This window comes from Gavia stellata, chromosome 12 (genome assembly GCF_030936135.1).
Source record: "Gavia stellata isolate bGavSte3 chromosome 12, bGavSte3.hap2, whole genome shotgun sequence".
In the NCBI taxonomy this organism is placed as follows: domain Eukaryota; kingdom Metazoa; phylum Chordata; class Aves; order Gaviiformes; family Gaviidae; genus Gavia; species Gavia stellata.
Genome location: NC_082605.1, coordinates 9,860,704 through 9,880,426, shown reverse-complemented (window position 1 = coordinate 9,880,426; position 19,723 = coordinate 9,860,704). Strand labels below are relative to the sequence as shown.

The 19,723-nt window shown below is 36.4% G+C and overlaps 1 protein-coding gene across 1 annotated transcript in view; it reads right to left on the bottom strand.

Moving 5' to 3' along the window:
- The window catches only part of CACNA2D3 (calcium voltage-gated channel auxiliary subunit alpha2delta 3), a 463,311-nt gene that overhangs the window by 318,067 nt on the left and 125,521 nt on the right, over nucleotides 1-19,723 (bottom strand). Inside the window, exon 4 of the mRNA XM_059823195.1 lies at nucleotides 5,934-5,993. Coding sequence (XP_059679178.1) covers nucleotides 5,934-5,993 — 60 coding nt within the window. The remainder of the gene's footprint in view (nucleotides 1-5,933; nucleotides 5,994-19,723) is intronic.

Sequence of the window (19,723 nt, the reverse complement as noted above, 5' to 3'; positions counted from 1 at the left end):
TAGAGAATTCTTAACCAGCAACATCTGAATTCACTGATGTCTCAATAGTTACATAGTCATTTCAGTTTTCCTCTTCCCAGCCTCAGCAAATAAATAGGAAAGACAAGCTTAAGTGCTCTCCACTGAAAGGGCTTATCCTTAGAGCTAAAAATCTGAAAGTCAATTTGTTGCAGTTCTGGTATTAGAGCAGCTGAGAAGTCCTTAATTTGAGCTCACAGAAATCAACAAGAATAATACTAAACTAAGAACTGCAAAGGTGAAGCTTTTTTTTTTTCTTTCAGAAAAAGGTATAGAAGTATTTTCTGAAAGAAAAAAAATTAACAAAAGAAAAACTAAAACCAAATAAACACTCTAACAGATGCTTTTATCATTTAAATGTGTCCTGTTGTGCCTTGTAGTTCACTGACTCACTAGATGCTCATGCTTCTATTCCCTTTTTCCTTCCTCTTAGCCCTCAAACTGCAGTGTAAATCTTAAGAGTTTGGGGCTTTGTTGTTGCTGTTGGTTTTTAATGACATTCCGAATTCTACGCTTACTGTTTTTCCTTGATCTCCCTTATCTTTTGATCAGTACTGAAAACTTCAAACTGTTCAGAAAACTCAGTAACAAGACTTTTGCAGGTCCTGGCAGCATTTCTACATCATAGCTCTATCCAAATTATGCCTTTAGCTGGATGCACATAACCATGTAAAAAAACCTGTTGCAGTATCACAAGTGTTAGAGGAACACCAAGACGAACCCCTTGAGAGCAGGTCCTGTGTGAGGCACCTCAAGAAGGAGCTCCAGAGGCAGATTCTACAACTGAATAAACTGTAATGTTTGCAGGATTTCTGGCTACTTCCGCAAACGTTGCACAGGGCCATGAAAAGTTAACAGTTTAGACTGGTGCTATTTAAGGATCTCTTCCTCGTGCCTTCTTACAAGCTACAGGTACACCATACATATCCCATTCTAATATAGCTGAGAGCACTTGGGTTCACAAAATATTTCAAAGAAAGTCTAAAAAGGAATTCAGGCTGTCCGATTTCATACTAGGTTTCCATGCTTGGAGTTTAGAAAGATTGATTTCTGATTTAGACAGTAAGCAGCTTGGATAAATAATCCATGAAGCACAAACTTCAGATGTTCCACTGCTATTTTAAATGCACTTTTCAAAAAGTCATTTCAGTCATTGGTTATGAGTGCTTTAAGTCCAACAGACTTCCCTTTCTATTCTGGATGTTCAGGACCCTTCAAGGGCTGACTTCAGTCTTGTGGACGTTATTCTAACAGCCAGAAAAATATTAATACCAATAGACTATAAATCTAGTTATTATGTGCCTCATTCAAAATTAGTGAGATAATAAATACACAAACAGACTTTTCTGAAATACTAACATGAAAGTAATGCACGTGTCATAATAGGAGTTTAAGAAGATTATATAGAATAGTTATTCTCAATTATCTTTTATCCTTGTATTTTCCAGTAACTGATACCTATGTAATTACCATCTATTCAATTAAATTTTAATTAAATACCTAAGCATTTAACAATCTATCATTATAAATTTTTGCGTGGTATCATTATACTAAACGAACATTTAGGTAAGAATTTTTTAAAAAGTAGCAGCAATTTAAGTTACGCTTTTATGTTTATATTTAAGTTCTATATCTAGCAGTTGAATTTTAAAATTACTAAAAGTCAGGTAGCTCCCCTTGAAAGACAACAATAAACTATCTAGTAATATTAACAGCTGAAGGATTAGACCCAGAAGCTATAGAGTTTAGGAACTGGACCAATTCTGTTCCCTAGCCCTCTTTTGCTCTTTGTGCTTTCTCCTTAAACCTTTGAAGTTTCATCGTTCGTAGGCTTTCAAAAATCATTAAATGTTTATAAAAAAGTACATCATTCACCTGTGTAAACTGCTGGAAAATCCTTAACTATCCGTCTGCTGATTTCACAAGATTGTTTTTCTATAGCTGCCATATATATTCTGAGACTAAGGATGAGATTTTCAAGGACACAAAATGCAATTAGGAGTTAACATCCAGCAAAATCTGGCAGACAGGTTCCTAACTCTGGTATAGCTTTGAAAACCTCTTCTTTAAGACTCAGCCATATGTTATAGATCTAAAAAAATTGAATAATGAAAAGCAGCCTTATACCATCATTCCTTTTTTATCCCACTAAATTAACTTTAAGAGTATTCTTAAAAGAAAGTAATCCTTTCCTAAAAACTATTTGATTAATCCTCTTCTAGTCTTGAGACATAAAACTGAAATAAGGTCAACCATCTTCAAGTATTGGCACTTTAACCTCTCCTATTTTATATAGAAAGTGAAAGTACAACAATCTGAAAAGAAAACATCCAGTAATTCAGGTAACATCAACTATGCACTAGCCTTGATTCTATTAAAAAGAAATAACCTTGCTTTTTTATCATCGCATCCCACACATGCAGAGAAACCTCAGCTGGAATATAAGGCGAGTGAACTAATGAACTTAATTAACACACGGAAAATAAAAGAACTACCCTGCAAATGTGTGTGCATAATGAAACCATTCAGCAAATGAACTAGTAGTCATAACGAAATTTTGTATGACTTCCTCCTGTCATTGGAGTCAGAGGTATGAAAACTGAGTAGGAACCAAACATTATAAATCTTTATTGATACTAAAATTAATTTTTTTTTTTAAAGTTTGTAAGAAATGAAGTCCAAGTTACTTTTACTGCTTCATTGAGAACTCCAGCATCAGTTCCCCTGCTGAGCACCTACCTCCTGAGACTATTGAAAACCAGAAATAATACCACACTATAATAGATCCTGTCCTCACTCTGTTCAGATGATAACAGCCCCTAAACCTATGTGGTTGTATCGGCTGCATACGCAACAAATTCTTAGGTATATGACAGCTCCAGGGAAGAGTTTTCCACTTCAGAGCCTCTTCCAGGGATCTGAACACAAACTTCACCACAGTGTTTCTGCGAATCTTAACAAGGCAGTTTACATCTTGGGAAACACATACCCAAGCACAAAGGAAGTAAATGATCAGGAGGCCAGATTTCAGTTATCAACAATGATTATAAATGATTTGAAATTTCTTTTTGATAGATCACCTCTTAACATAAGTTACTACCCTCTTTTTAATCTTTTCCCAAAAATTTTTCTCTGGCAAACAATTAAGTCAACAAACAGATGGTTGTAGAATCACTTCAAAACCTGTAACATCCAATGTTCTTGCTGAGTCTGTGCTTGGCAGTTGGCCTCTACATTGTTTTTTTCATCATATTAAAGCCACAAAATCAGGAGGAAATATTGTGACAAGGCAACTTGCTGTAGCAATACAAATGATAATTTATCTTATATCCGCAAATACATTATTAGGTACGATTAAAGACAGTAATTTCCCTTAGCAACAATTTGAAAAGAGTCCTTAATAACACAGAATAACTTGAAACCATACCCACAGCGTGAGAAAACTCTGGATTGGGTTAAAGGTTCAAGTATAAGTAACATTTAGAAGGTCATTTCCTCTAACTTGCTAAAACTGCAGCTCTTGGTTCACATCCCTAACAGAAAAAAGAATCTCCCAAAGCCCAAACACTGCAGGGTAAATCTTTAAAAGTCAGCTCTCACAGATTCTTAGTTTGGCCATTACTCAAACACGCAATATATAATGCTGATGAGTTAAACATCATATCACCCATTTTGAATTATTTCTTTCAATTGACTGGGAATTTTATTTATAACTACAAGGGTTTTATTGGTGGTGCCAATTTTTTTATTGGTGGTGCCAATAGGTTCAGTCCAGGGATAGATAGTCGAGTGCTTAGACCATTATACAGCATTACAATATATTGATTAGAATACCTATAGAATACCTAAGGACAAACCTAATAACGTTACTAATAAAAATGCCCAGAAGGGATCAGGTCTAGCCTAACCAAGTAACATCGTTTCAGCACTGCTGAAGAGAATACCAGCAGTCTAAAAGATGAACTCTTCCAGTTATTATTTTCTTTAAATTGGTGGTTTTTCACAGTCAATAAAAATATTAATATAATTTTATTTCTCCCTTATATCATTTTTATGTACTGACACAAAATTATCTATACTGTCCTCAAGACATAGAAGGTGATGTCGGACCAATAAAAAGCACAAAAGCACTTTCTTTATGTGCTTTCTGAATTTCCAGAATATCTGAGCACAAAGAGAGCAGACTGGTACTGTATCACATAACACTAATTCAAAGCATTTAATCCTGCCTTCCACACATCGGCCAAGGCAATACAAATGCCAAAAAAATCCTCTTTGATAGCAGAATTATATACACTCTATATTACATAAGCCTTCTGTCCCCCCTCCACTTAAATGTACGCTATCAAATCATTCTGGCCATTATTTTATATTGAGCAGATGGTATTATGAGATTTTTGATAAAGAACAACAATCACCCAGCAAGGGTTGCAAAGGGGTCGCTGAAACCAAGATTAACAATTGATTAGCTTTAATGGACCGTGACAGTAATAAACAACAGAGCTCTACACAAAGATTTGATTGTCCTGTTAATGCTGCTGACACAAATGGCTTTTAAGTGGCTTCCTGAAAGTGTTAATATCTTCAAAGCCTCAGCAAATGTAGGACTTTGTCAAAGTGAGAACTATCCCACACTATAAAGTGTGTTTCTGATTTATCCAGACAACAACTCCTATTTCTCCAAGGCTTTAAGTTCAAAAAAATAAAATGCAGCACACCTCTGCGAGTCTGGAATGTAATAGAACTCCAGAGCATTTGAATGCAGAAGCCAGCATTTATTGAATACAACAATAATATGAATTATCACTTCCAAGGTGTTCATTTTATCCTTACTCCAACATGGGCTGACAAATCTCAGTATCAGCCTTCTAAACTCAATTTTTTATCCTTAGCTCTGAAAAGTTCACTTTATTTTTTTTTTCCTTTCTGTACAGAAATCAGTAATTTGCATCACATTTTCATTAAAATAAAATATTTTGTGATTACTGGAAGTAACCATGGTAAAATCTGAAAACAGAACTTACAGATCTGTGTATTTCTTAGATACATGTACAGGAAAAAGTCTACGGAAAAAGCCTGTTTTCCTTAATGCTTAAGATCAAAATTTAAATGGACATATGGCAAATATTTACAGAAGGTTTTAAAATGAAATCTAGATAGCTAGAGACAAAGTAAACAAGACTCCACCTTACATGGCATTCAAGAAACCAAGGATATAGGAATTCGTTGAAGGTAAGGAGGTATTTACTCATTTAAGTATTAACGCTTTCTATTAAACTTTCCATTTTAGCTTAGATTAATTGGTTTCTAAATTAACCTGTTTTTTTAATTAATTATGTGTCTTATTTAAGCAAAGGCTTTTCTTTTAAATATTTTTAACTGTGAGCTGCCACAGTGCTTCTCCCTCCCGTGTTATTCCTAAAGGCAACATTTTGAGACAATAATGGTATGGCTCTAAGGGCTTCCAGGTAAGAGAAAAAATGGTGTCTGCTCTAGACTCAGATCCAAACGCAAACCATTTGCACAAATCAAGGTCATACTAATCCCATCCCTGTGGGTCCCACCCCATCTGCAAATTCAACTCTCTATAGAACAATTCCTTGCCAGTACACTGCAACGATGAAACATGCTGCTAATTACAGTGTTTAAAAACTTGACCTAAACAGACATGCAGGGAATTTTAATGAAATCTCTAAAAGAGTAAAATCCACCTGCTTGGTCTCCCAACACACAAACACTAAATGCCTAACCTGTCAAAATATGGAGCCAGCCTTCATTAATTCCATTTTCTGTAATCAGCATCCCTCTATTACTCACATGCTTGGCTTTCTACAGCAGTTCTTCAAGTAAGCTAATAATATAAACTGTTAAAGTATACTCAGTGATAAATATTTAAGAAAATAATTATTAATTACCTGTAAGTCAGCATCAAACTCATGTTTCAGGTAAGCATCTTCTGCAGCTTCAACAAGACGCTGAAAAAACAAAAAAAGGTGTATTTTTGAAACAATAGATAACATCTTTAAATCCAAGTGTTTCTTCCAGTATAACAACAGGGATTGTTTGAGAATTGTGTAATTCATTGTCACCACACAATACCTCCTATAATGCGTCATAAAATAGAAATAAATGATCCATATTTAAAGAAAAAAGAAAAAGTTTTTTAAACCCTCAGCATCCATGATTGGTGGTACAAAACTCTCAAAAGAGCTCAACTAGTACTAAAAAAATGAATAAATAAAGGACATGTTATCCACTACTGCTCAGCACCCTGCAGCTCCCATTCCGATACTGATTTTTGAAAGAACATAAAATAAAGTTGTTTTCACACTGGACCTTATTTTGCCTGAAGGAGCCCTTTTCAAAACTTTCTTAAAAATTTGAAAAGGAGGTATTTCCTAATAATGCACTTGATTGCTAGCAACTGAAATAAAAAGGAATTTCTAAATAACACATCAAATATAAAAGATAAGAAAAATAGAGACTAGGTTTGTTTACTTAGCAGATTTGAAGTGTTGTAAATACCACCTTAACATCCTGCATAACCACAAGAAGATTTTTCTGCAATTACAGAAGTCATATTTACTGAATGACAGTAGTATTTTTTCCTCTTAATAATATCCAGAACTCCCTGTAGTAGTTATTGTTCCTTACCACTATCATCTGAAGGAAAAAAAAAAAAAAGGGGTTGCACAGCTACTTGAAAAATTTAATTCATATAGGGGTTTGCTGCAGACATTCTCTTGTGAAAAGACATTATATCCTTTCTAAGGTGTTATTCATATATATAATTCCAAATATTTTAACTATGGAAGTAACTTTGAGTTTTTATTTAATCTACCTGAACATTCATATCTGTACAACACAAAATTAATCAAAGAATAATCTGTCACAGAATATTCAATATATTACTTTTCTTTTCTTTGATCTATCAGACACTGGTACATGTGTATATTTTGAAATATTTTTTATGAGGAAGCAAGTGAACTACAGGCTCTTGTTAATGATGCACAGAGTGGACAGCTGTGCACACTTTTGCTTGCCTTTATCAGAACTGTACGCACTTCCATCAAGTCTTTGGATATAAATCAAAATGGAATCAGAATTCATATTTTCCGTATAATGGAAATTGAACCAAGAAAAATATTTCTGGTTGCCAATTCAGAGTAAATGGATCAACAAAAACCTGACAGTTTACGGCAGTCTTGCTGGTTACAGGGAGCGTTTGTGTTCACCGAGGTCTGCAAAGGAGCAGCATATCACAGCCTTCCTTCCACATCTCTGTCTCATCGCATCGCTCACCCACGGCTGAGCACAAGCTGGGCTTCTGCACCTTCCCTGCAGACCCCAGTGGGAAGGTTTTTCATACCTTTTTCCTTAGTACAGCGTTACAGATATCAAAGATTTGATGAAAAACTGGAAACACTATTGATGCCCAGGTTGATACAGAAGAGCAAGAGTTAGCAGATGAAGTCCACCTTCCCAGAGCCCTGTGCTGTGTCCACACCCCTGTCATTTGACTGTTTCCACCTTTAAAAATCTTGTCCCATGTAAACCCAGCTGGTCTTAGCAAACCCTTTTGACCTAAACTGGAATTGACCTGAAATGGTTCCAACCCCAGGGGCAAGTCAAAACAGAACTGAACCGAAAAACGTACCGGCTCACCTTCCTGCATACACGTACATGGGTAAAGGAACCCGCAACTAATGTAGCCTTTTGCGAGGCATCATGAGGGGAAGCCATGAAAAAATATTTCAAATAGAACAGTGAAGTTCTATGGACTTGTTCCTATTGCTCCTGCACTGTACGAATAGTAGTAAAGACACCTTGCAATTTGAAAGGTTATCAAACATTAATTTGACCCACAATTTTTTGCATTTAGAATTTAAATAGAGAAGTAACACAAATTAACTACTCTGAGAGGGAAGCCTTACAGCAAGTGAAATAAATTCTTAAACATTTGACTGGTCTCAGAATTCCATCTTTAGCACGTTAGTGACCTGCTGAAAGTATTTTACAAATCTAGCCCTCATTTTTCAAGTATGAAAAAGGCATTTTATGCAAAATAACTACTCTAATTCAATGCATTTCGGCAGGTGTGTACTCCTTTATATTAAAACCATAGTTGCATTACTACTCTGTGCAGACCTAATACAAAAGAACATGACTCTGATGAGTTTGAGAGGAAAAAAGTGAAAGAAGGGTCAAAAAAAAAATCTTCATACAGAAAGGAATACAGGGAAAAGAGAAACATGTTTTTCTTTCTGTGCTGAAATATTTACTTACTCACTGGAAGAACAATTATTATAGGATTTCAGGAGATACCAGTGTCTAGATATTAGTACCCAGTGGGCTAGAAAAATAATTCATGGTTTCTTATATAGTTTGTATTGATCCCAATGTGTTTCAATTACATTTTTGCCTCAGTGAAATAAATTTAAACTAAGATTTATCCCCCCATGTAAGAAATAGCTAGAGAAGCAGAAGATGGGTAATAGTAGAAATATCTGGTAAGGAGGGCAGCTCAGAAATGAAAAGTACTGATTGTTACTTTATTGATTTATTCATTAAGATATCAGTTGTTACATTTGTTCTTTAAAAAAAGAAGTTACATAGATTTCAGCAGCAGGAAAATTTCTCTACAGGAAATGGAACAACAAAAAAGTGAACAATCTACCGACACGTATTTCTCCTCGAAGACGTAGACACAAATACGGGTCCACTATGTGCTTCACCCTCACAAATCTAATAAGAAAGTTAAAATTTTGGTACACTGAATGTAGACAACACAACCATGTGCTGCACTTCCTACGTAATAGTCCTTAACCACAGCTTGCTTTAAATATCTCAACACCATTATGAAGGTGACCATGAGAAATCTGGGAGAGCTACAGAAAAGATAAGCTAGTAATAAGACTAAATCCACAACATGGCATATTAGTTGATATAGACAGATGATCTCAGAATGAAGAAATTGTATACAAATGTTTGGGGGTTTTTTGGTTGGAGGTTTTTTTTGGTTGGGTGTTGGGTGGGGTTTTTTTGTTTATGGGTTGTTTTTGTGTTGCTTTTGTTTGGCTGGTTTTAAAAGTTGTTCCCAAAGGGATGAAGCATGATTGAAGAAATTCCTTAACACTCTGGAGGCAAAAAATGTAAAACCCACATGTAATACTGCAACATTTTTATATTGAGGCCAAAAATCCCTTTTAAAATATTTTAATGACTGAACAGTTATCTAGCAATGATTCTCAACATTAGCATGATTAGCGATTTTAACTTAATAGCTTATAATGACACTCTTAATACAAATGCCAATATATTTTCATTTGAGTAGACATGCTCTAAAATCACTGCTGTAGCAAGTAAACGCTTACCAAGATGTGGTTATCCTGAAGGGAATTGCGAGTTATCTATATGCATTCACATGGAATGAATTATGAACACTGAGTGAGCACTGTTAGAGTTACACTGTTTAAGGGTCTATATTTTAGGAGTATTTAGCTCTACGTGTGGAAAGGCATTTGCATGTACATGCACAGACAAGTCAAGGGCAGCACATAGATAAAGAAGAAATTTTCACCTTCTACAGCACAGTTCAACTGAGGTTCCTCCGGTTAAGGAACTAATCCTTATAACTTTCCCAAGTAAGGGTTTCCCAAGTAACCCTTGTAAGGGTTTCAGTTTACTTGTCAATAATTCTTCTTCATTAGAATCCCATTTTGAAGGTAGATTAAATAAATTCATATGCATAACAAAGTTTGAAACAGTTTCTGAACTCCTGAACTGCAGAGGGTCACTAACATTTATCCATAAATGCTGACTGAAGTTATGGTCCTCTCTCTCTTCAGCTATCAAATCTTGATAGCACATTTATATTTCATTGTTTCCTTTCTATTTTTCTAAGAGAAACCAACTGCTACATATAAAACCAGAAATGCTGCTAGAAATTGCTCTTCTCCAAACCGAACTGCTACAAATTTCAAGAAAGGATAGAAGACCTTAATTATAACTAGTACCAACTAGGCACTGATACTATCTCAGTCCGTAACATTAATAGTTTATATTCCATAAGATCAATGTGATAAAACTTGATTTCAAAATAGCAAAAAAACCCGGTGTATTGTGATGTACTTAAACAGAAAATAATGAAAGATCTACCCTCTCAATAGTAGATGCTCCTTCTTTACTCGGTCCCAGGCTCATGCCTCACTGCTACAAAAATAACGAAGCACAGCTTCAGTTCTCTTGGTTAAAAATGTGAGCCTGTCAGCAGCCCTTCTACTAACATATTGTTCCCAAACTCACTAGACTCTGCCTTAACATTTCTTTCAGTACAGAATCTTGCCAGTTTGAGCTGTTACCTCCATATTGTCCTGCACAATGCGGAATTATCATTTTAGGCCTATAAGAATTTCATCCAGAGTACACCCGACAAGGGCCACCAATTCTGACCCTGCTCTGAGCAGAGGGATATCATAGTCATTAAAAGAAGTGCAGATAAACTTGTAGGAGGCTCTTATATCCTAGCATCTGACTCAAACACACTTTCTTTTCTTTTCCCAAGGCATCAGATCTGTTTGAGGTTCACCTCCTATACTAACTTTGTATGTGTCTTCAAGGTTAAGTTAAAATGTGTTTTGGAAATAAAAAAATAATTAAAAGCCACTCTTATTAAAAAAATGGCAAAAAGTCTAAACCCAAGAAAAACCTATGAATATACCGCACTGAAAGTTTGTCTTGAAAAAACAACAATGTGTAGGAAAAAAAGCCAGGAATTTATGTAGCTTTAAAAGCCTGCCTCCAGACTCCTACCTATGGAATTGTAACAGGGATTTCTATCTTAATCAAATGTAAGCAAACTTTGTCAATAAAGACAGCAGGTAGCAAAACACAGGAAAACTAATCCCTGTTTTTAAGAGCTTATTTCTTTCACATTTTGTAGGAAGTTTTCTGGTACATTACCGAGCAAAAAACAGCAGTATTCTGTATATGGAAAATACTTAAAACTACCAATAGTTACCCTTCTTCAGGTGAAATACTTGCTGCAATTTTAATAACCTTACTATTGATTTGAATATCTAATTTCCAATCAAAATCTATAGTAATTGAGCTGTGAGCATGCCAAAAATCTTGCCTAAAGTGCAGCCAGATAACTATTTAAAACATAGTTCAGCAGTCGAGTATATTCCTGGGAGAGAAACCAGAACTTGTGTTTCAATCATCAGAGCAATTTTCTTCAGTGGTTTCTTCGTGAGAAGCCTATGCTGTGCATGTGGGAGCACTCAGTAATAGATTTCCAAACTTTAAAAACATTACCCAGGTACCTTCCTATGACTTCCCCATTTTGGGGTTCATTTCAGAAGTGAAAAAGGGATTTCCTTTCCAGGAAAGCTGTAAGGCTGCAGGTGCTTTGAAAACTTCTGAAAAGGTTGGGCTGTTTTGGGAAAGAACAAGATTTATTAGCATTAAGTGAGCTTAGGTAATACCCTGGCATGGGTGGTAATTCTGCCGCAAGTCCACCTTACTTGCGTCAGAATTCTGGGGTTTGCTTCTTTCACAGTTCATTTAGTGGAGAAGGTAAAGAAGCCAACAGAGAATATTTGAAGTTCATCAGTATCCCTATTACTTTCTATGCTTGAAAACAGTATCATATAATATGGCAATGAATGCACCGACGTGCAAACAGACCTCTCTGTCTCACTATTTTATCATAGAATCATAGAACCATTTAGGTTGGAAAAGACCTTTAAGATCATCAAGTCCAACCATTAACCTAACCCTGCCAAGTCCACCACTAAACCATATTCCTAAGCGCCTCATCCACACGTCTTTTAAATACCTCCAGGGATGGCGACTCAGCCACCTCCCTGGGCAGCCTCTTCCAAAGCCTGACAACCCTTTCAGTGAAGAAGTTTTTCCTAATATCCAATCTAAACCTCCCCTGGTGCAACTTGAGGCTGTTTCCTCTTGTCCTTTTGCCAATAGCTTTGCACATTTGCTGTAACCAACAGAGAAGCAGTGTAGATATCAGAGACTGATGATGACCTTGGAGGAATATTTGCCACCATCGGAAAGACATGAGTTTTCAGACAGGCCAATGACAACAGATTTGCAGTTTGGCTGGTTTTATCCTTGACATTGCGGGGGCAGGGAAGGAACGGAGCAGGGAACAGGACATGGACAGTTTTTTTCAGAAAGCCTAGCAGCATAATTTCTTTCCTACTCTGTTCTCCTCAGCTACAAGGTATTCTCTAGGAAATTCTATGACTAAAAATGCTGTTATTTAGTTCCTGTTATCTTGATATCAGAGTTCCTAGTGCTTGTAGTTTAAGACAGCTATCAATCTTGCAACTAATGCCATAGAAAAAAAATGACTGCTCTATAACTACTATCAAATTCCACTACAACAACTCACTAGACAATGCTCAGCCACAGTAAGTGCTGCATCAAAGCACAATCAAAGCACAAATTATAAATAAAAGATAAAAATAAATTAAAAGCCTAGCAATTATTGTAAATAACTTCAATTATCCACTTCATTCAAGACTGGCAGATTTTCAGGTTGATTGTTGTTAGAGTGCTATATAGTTTTTTGAAGCAACATAAAGAGTTCAGCTTGGCAAAGAGCTGGACAAACAAACGAAACTGTAAACGGATTAAAGTACATGAAACTCGCACATTGCATAACAGCAAAGACAATCCTGGCGTAATGAAATGCATTTCTAACTTAACTAGGTCAACACTACATTTTGTTACGGCATCTGGAGATTGCCATGGCATGGAAGGAAGACTGCAGATGAAAAAAGTAACACATTTGTCTTGTACTGAGTTCTGCTGTGCTCAAGGCTATGCAAAGCCAATATATCAGATAGAAAATATGCAGATTATCAAATCTGCTCCTACCATGTTATCATGTCTACCACAGAGCAGAAGGGAATGATGTGCTAAATAAGGTTTTATTCAATCCTTTTAATTCCATATGTCCCAGCCATCAAGGAATCAGTTCAACTGCAGACGTAACTTAAAGCTGTTTCAGGGCTACTTAAAATGCAATTTGCCTGCCCAGGGTACAGCAGCAACCTGCTCCTTCAGCCACCTCTCCTACCTCAGGGCCAAGGAGAAGGTTCTTCAGCATTTCACACCAATCATGTATTCATCGAAGGTTGGGTAATTCTCTGGAAATACCTTTATGTATTTTTTTAATTCCACTTGCAACATGGCAATACAATTTGTGGAGTTTTGCTTTCAATGAATAATTCACAACTGGTAAGTTGCTCTCTTCCACATAAATTTAAAAATCTATTTACAATGTTACTTTGTAAAACAGCTTCCAAAAATCAAGGGAAGCTGGCCTGTGCATGCATCTAAATATCCATCTGTATACACATACATTTATATATAGTTACTCAATACTAACCTGTAAGTACCATTATGATCCTTATTCCTGTCCCCTATACTGAAATTGCTAGATTAAAACATCTGATTTATTAATCTTTTTCACACATTTAAGCTACCAGAGGTCACTCTTTACCTGGCTGTCACAATCACTATCCTGTTTGGATAATGTCAGACTGCCTTTCTGTAGTATGGTGAGAACTTACACAATGTCTGAGCAAAACCAGTTTGCCCTCAGCTCTGGCAGCTCTCAACACCATTGCCGGATGATTAGCAGATATTGCGGAAGAAAGATTTGGGATAACTGTTTTCATGCAAGATCATTTAATGCAAAATTCTCTGTTGGTAGGATTTATCTCACCTAATGTCAGCTATTTCAAAGTTAATCGCCTCTCTACACAAGTTAACTAAACATCCTTCATATGTAGAGACAGAAAACTCCAAAGGTGCTGCTTGTCCCATTCTAAAACAGCTTGTAAGATACTGGGAAGAACTTTGGAGCTTTTCCTTCACTCTGTTCTTCACTAGCTGTTTAACTTTGCATGAATGAAGTTGAGGGAGATGAATCCCACACCATATGTGCCACATAAATGAGCTAAAGAGAAATGGAAATATTCCAATGCTCACTCAATAGGGAAAAGGAGTCTTGAGGCAACACTTTGTCCTGACAGCAGTCCTGGGACTAGTTGAGGTGTTTCTGTTCTGTTTACATTTAGAAGCACCAAGTGAAAGCAATTGTCTTTGTTTTGTTCCCTCCCTCAGCTTTTTCCTCACTTCTGCACTAAGGCTCAATCCCCCAAGTTAGTTCAAACTCAGCTTGCAATTTGTGGTCCAGTTCAACAAAATCAGCTATGATATACTGTTCTTCTTCCAATTTCCAACCAGATTACTATCACACAACAACAGCAAAAACCCCCTCAAGATTTATTACTCAAAACAAAGGTCAGTTCCAGAGTTCGCAGGGACTTATTTCCGTTGCCTAGCCCAGCACTCAATCACAAGACACTGAGCCTTGTCTTGGCTTTCAAACCAAGCCATGAAAACAGTAGGTATTACTCTCTCTCAAGTGAAGTCAATTGGACCATTTTTTTTTCGCTTCCCACAGGGTCAGGATTTCAGTTGCCAATAGACTAAATTAAAGGGAAACTTTAAGCAAAAAGAAAAAGAAATCAAACTCTGAGTTTTCTGCTAAAACCTTCCCAACTCCTATTGCAAGTGGAAGCTCGATATTGAGGCAAGTAGAGTATTACTGTGAAGATGTGAGGAAAGAAGTACTTCCTGAAGTAAGGGGGTGGTGTCTCTTCAACACATGGAGCCAGTTTAAAACAAGGATACAGTGAAGATACTGTCACAAATGTTCCATCTCTCACAATAACTCTCCTGAGAATTTAAACAAATCAGTATTAGCATTGTTATAGTTCTATAATTTTATAACAAAAACATTACACACTAAAAAGTTCAAACACTATTATGGATACAAAGCCAAACTAAGCTAGGAAATATCAGAATGAAGTTGCCTCTAACTTCAATCCCCAGTATTATAGCATTATTTTGTCCATATGATTTTGCTTGGTTAGAATACTGAAAAATACCATCTAAGACCTTTGCAGTCCTCACGAACAGAGTGATGGCTGTTGGTATCCATTTCTAAACGTATCAGTAGTGGATATTGCAAGCGTTTACCCGAGACTTAGAAATCCAGTGTTACATCTCAAGTTATACAGGTACGGATTCTTCGGCCCACTTCAATGCTGCATGTACCCAATTCTGCCTTCGAACATAACCACGGCTTACTCCTGTTCCTTTCCCATCTGACCACAGCCCTAGACCTACTCCTGTTTCATTCCTATCCCTTTCTCCACATCCTAAGCTCATTAAGCTCACGTTGCGTGTCACAAACTCCAATGCTAAGGTTTTTCATACTACTCTCCGCCTGTTCTCTAGCACCTACCAATTATTCTTCCTCCTTCTTCCTATCAGCCTTGGTATCCACACTGTCAAGCATGTTCATGACCAGTCACTTCCAGGCCCCTAGCAATACATCACTCCTCACTCTGCCAACCTATATTTCCAGTTTTCACTATTCCCTGTACAATTTAATTGACCGCCACCTAGAATATCTTGTACCATTCATATTTCTAAATCCCAGAACAGAACAGTCCAATCCTGTTCCCTTTGTCTCCTTAAACCATCTCGTTATTCTCCATTCTCTGTTCTTCTTGTGCCAATACCTTCCTCAGCCTCTCCTAAACCCATCAACAGACTCCCTTAGCCACTGACCCTTCCATTTTCCAGTTCCCTAACATGAACACGGAGAGAGATGAGATAAGAAATCTCTCTCCTTAAGTCTCCTTAATCTCTCTCCTGGGTCTAGAAGGCACATGGATGCACTGACAGTGCCTCAGGAGAGAAAGACTTTGTTTCACCTGCCTGCTGCTGGCTCAAGCCACAAGAGACTAATGGTGCAATTGCAGGAAAGGCTTGTTCAACCATGTACTGAAAAATCACAGTGCAAAGAATTTTCAAAGATTTCACTTACAGCCAGTTTTGCCCTGGTACGTTTCTAATGGCCATATGCCTCTATGTGCAGAGTTTCCAAATGATAACAACTTGATCCAGCTGGAACAAATTTTCAAAGAAAACCTTGTGTCAAGACCACATCCCTGCCAATTTCAAGAGTTGGTTCCCAAGCATAGGAGTGCTATAAAGTCTTAATGAAAAGAACATCAGTATTATATTTAAAAGAGTAAACCAATGCATTTTCCCCTAGCTTCTTTCTTGGAAACAGCTGAAGTTGAAAGATAAAATTCCAAGCTTTTTTGGTCTTCTGAACCATACTTTATCATTCTGAAGACTTGATTACTGTGGAAGATGCTGGAATTAATTACAAAAGCAACTTTCAGACTAAGTGATAATTTAGTAATTTCATAATTTTGTATATTCTGGCAGGTCTGGTAAGAAAAAGAAAAACGGCTACATTGAAACTCTCTGGTCACACATTTATCTAACTGATTCATCCTGGGATTTTATGTCCACACTTAGTAACTAAACATTGGTTCTATGTGCCTAGAAGGATTTTCTGGTACACTACGAATTAATGCTGAAGTCACAGAATAATATAGGGGCGCCACTTTTCCAAAATCACACTTATATACAGACTTACAAGCCTATATATAGCTACAGACTCCATCCCATCTATTCATTTATTATTTTTTAAATACATATTTTTGTAATAATAGTCAGTATTTTTTGCTCTACCTCAAGAACAATATTAAACTGTTCTTGTAATTAAAGGAACATTTGCAAATTCCCAAACCCAAAGGAAAGGCTGCATTGCATAGTCAAAACTTTATCTGCTTTACTTTGTAAAGGTAATGAGTTCAAATCCAGGGGGTGTTTTGGTTTTTATGAAGAAGTGTCTTGGAACTTGTATTCTCCTAGTAACTAAAAGACTGCTATACTTTCACCTCTTAATCAGTTTTTATCAACTGAAACGTTCAGCATTTAATTATCGTACGTAGGTTTATTTGGAAAATGAAGTAAAATACGCAACACAGTACGTCATTTCCATTAAGTTTGACACACCTCTAGATTTTTCTGACCTAGGGAACTCATTTCATAGAATACTCCCATTTTTCCTAATAGTTTTTCCTCTTGACTCTCAAAGTACTTCTGAAATGTACTTGGGGAGCACTATCAGTCTTCACATAGCTAACTAACACCTGCAGGTTCAAAAAGTGACAACCAAAGACTGCAACCAAGCTGACAAAAACTAATACCTTATGTTTACAGAGGCAGTAAGTAAATTATAAGAACAGTTTTCCGCTGATTTTGGATTGTAGGAGAATAGTGAACACCCCATGCTGCTGGCAAAGCTTCCTCTACTGACTGAACGACTCCCTCACCCACCACCACCAGCTCTGCAGCCATACATTCATCGACAAGCAGCAAGTGTGCTCCAACCTTCAAAGTCCTAACAAGGACAAAACCACCAAGGTCATTAATGTTGCTACAGGCAGTTTTAACTCCCAGTCAACTCTGATCCTGAGAAACACGTGCAAAACACTTTTGTTTTTTTCCTAAGAAACCGCGAAGCCCTAAAGACCTGTAACTGCTGATGCTCCTTACCGCCTCTGTTTTTCCAATCCAAAACCCACACACTAGTGTAGGAGAATCACAAAAATGAGACATGCAAAGGGGAAAGGAAAGATCTAAGCTAGCTCTCTGCTTCCACATGCAGGCAGATTCCCCTTTTGTTAAATCTTTATTCCATGAAGCTGCCTATGCTTTGCAGGCTGAGCCTCTGTGAACACCTTGAGTTTGTACACTCCAATAAATCTATACCCAGCACTGGCAATAGCAGTTCCTCCAGCTCAGTGTTTGTGGGGTGATAGCAGGAGACTGCCTTAAGCAAATATGTAGGGCCAGCCTTAGATGTTACCTTTGTATAACCCCGCTGAAAGGGGTTTGTGATAGACCTAGTGTATTTGTGCAATGTTAGATTCTGAAGTTTCTCATCAATTGGTTATTAAATCTGTTAGGCAATCTCTCTTAAAAGACTTATGTATTACACTTGGCTTTTAAATAATATCTTTCATGCTCTTTTAGCAGTTAGAATCCATTCCAGAGTAATAAACTGGATAAAGTGATTTGCAGTATCAGTCATGAAAAATATGTAATACTATTAAAATGAAGATTAAATGAAATAAGTTTTCTACAACAAAAACATTATAATTATTGTTTTTACTACACTAGGATACAAAGATAAGTCAACCATGCTCAGTAATCAGGCTTTCATCATAGACCCTTGAAAAAAGAAACACCGAATTAAAATGAAGAACACTTCTGTGTAACACTAAAATGGTTCAGAATGAGTTCTCACCAACTGGATTTTCTCTATTTCTGATACATAACACAGTGCATATAAACTATGTAAGACCTCTATTATATAAGTAGCAATAAATAGGTAAAAAAAATTACCAAAAAAAGACAGAGCAATTACTTCTTGCATCAGAAAATTTCTCAGGGGTCTACTGTAACTATTGGTAGAAGATCTGAAATAAGAATTGACTGAAAAGCCCTAGGAGAAAGATTCAGTGTAAATATAGAGACCATATGCAGAGATAGCACATATATAATAAGCATAAATATTTATAAAAGAAATTACAGCTCAGTTTACAGTCTTCTTTCCATGGTTCTGTACAATCTTCAACTGCCTACAAGCGATTTGCCTACCACACTTTTGAATTCTAAGTATTACATTGGTAAGTCCTCCTAAAATTTCCAAGTTAGAAGTGAGAACTAAATAACATAAGGTCATTAACAAATGTTGGCACATTGCTAACTTGCTCAAGCTTTGTAGACTACTCAGATATTTCCTGAACTAACTAGAAGAAACCCTTGCTTTAGTACAAGTCTGACAGAGCTGTGGCTTAATATAGTACACTTGAGTCACTTTTTAGCCTTTTTTTTTTAGTATAAACTGTGGTTTAATATAGTATTTTAGCCTTTTAAGTGCCTGTATAGATATAAAGGTAGTTAAATATGTTGGAGTCTTTCTAAAATTAATAAAAATCTTTTTGCTTGATACCCTTCCCATTCATTAAAAAACCTCAATAGAACTACTATTTAAAATCCAAAATATATAGCCAAATCTTTTGCATGTCTTTAGCAAAGGCTATCATTTATCATCAGATACTTACTTTTTTTTTTTTTTAACACTAATTTGTAAGAAAACGAGCTGTGCTTTGCTGGGATCTGCCTGAACACTTGGAAAGGAAAATCAACTACTGAACCATGAATTTTTATGTAGGTGGATTATGTCTATGCATTTTATCGTGTTGATTGATGAACACAGCAACCTACTGATCTAATGTGCCAGATCCTAACAACATCTCCAAACCCTGAAATACTTAAAGCACTAACGGAATCTGAAATGTAAGTAGCTCTTGCTCGTTAGCAGTCTACTTGCAAAGTGCCCTTTCCCTGTCACTGCTCTCTTCCAAGCCTTGTTATTTAACATTCCACTGTCAAAATAAAATATAACTATAGGTATGTCACCCTTAAACTTTCAAATATAGGGGTTTTTCCCCTCTATGTCTATTTAAGAAGTAATTTTTGTTATCTAATGTAGCTAGGAATAAATTATGGTTGCCATACATAACATTTTCTAGACAGCACAAAATTTTGGGGACAAAGACTGCCACCTTTTGGCAATAGTCTAGAACAGAAAAATGCCTGTGTTCTTATGCAAATTAATGCTGTTCTAGTAAACATTTTTATTGTATTAGCAACTTATATCCAGCAAACA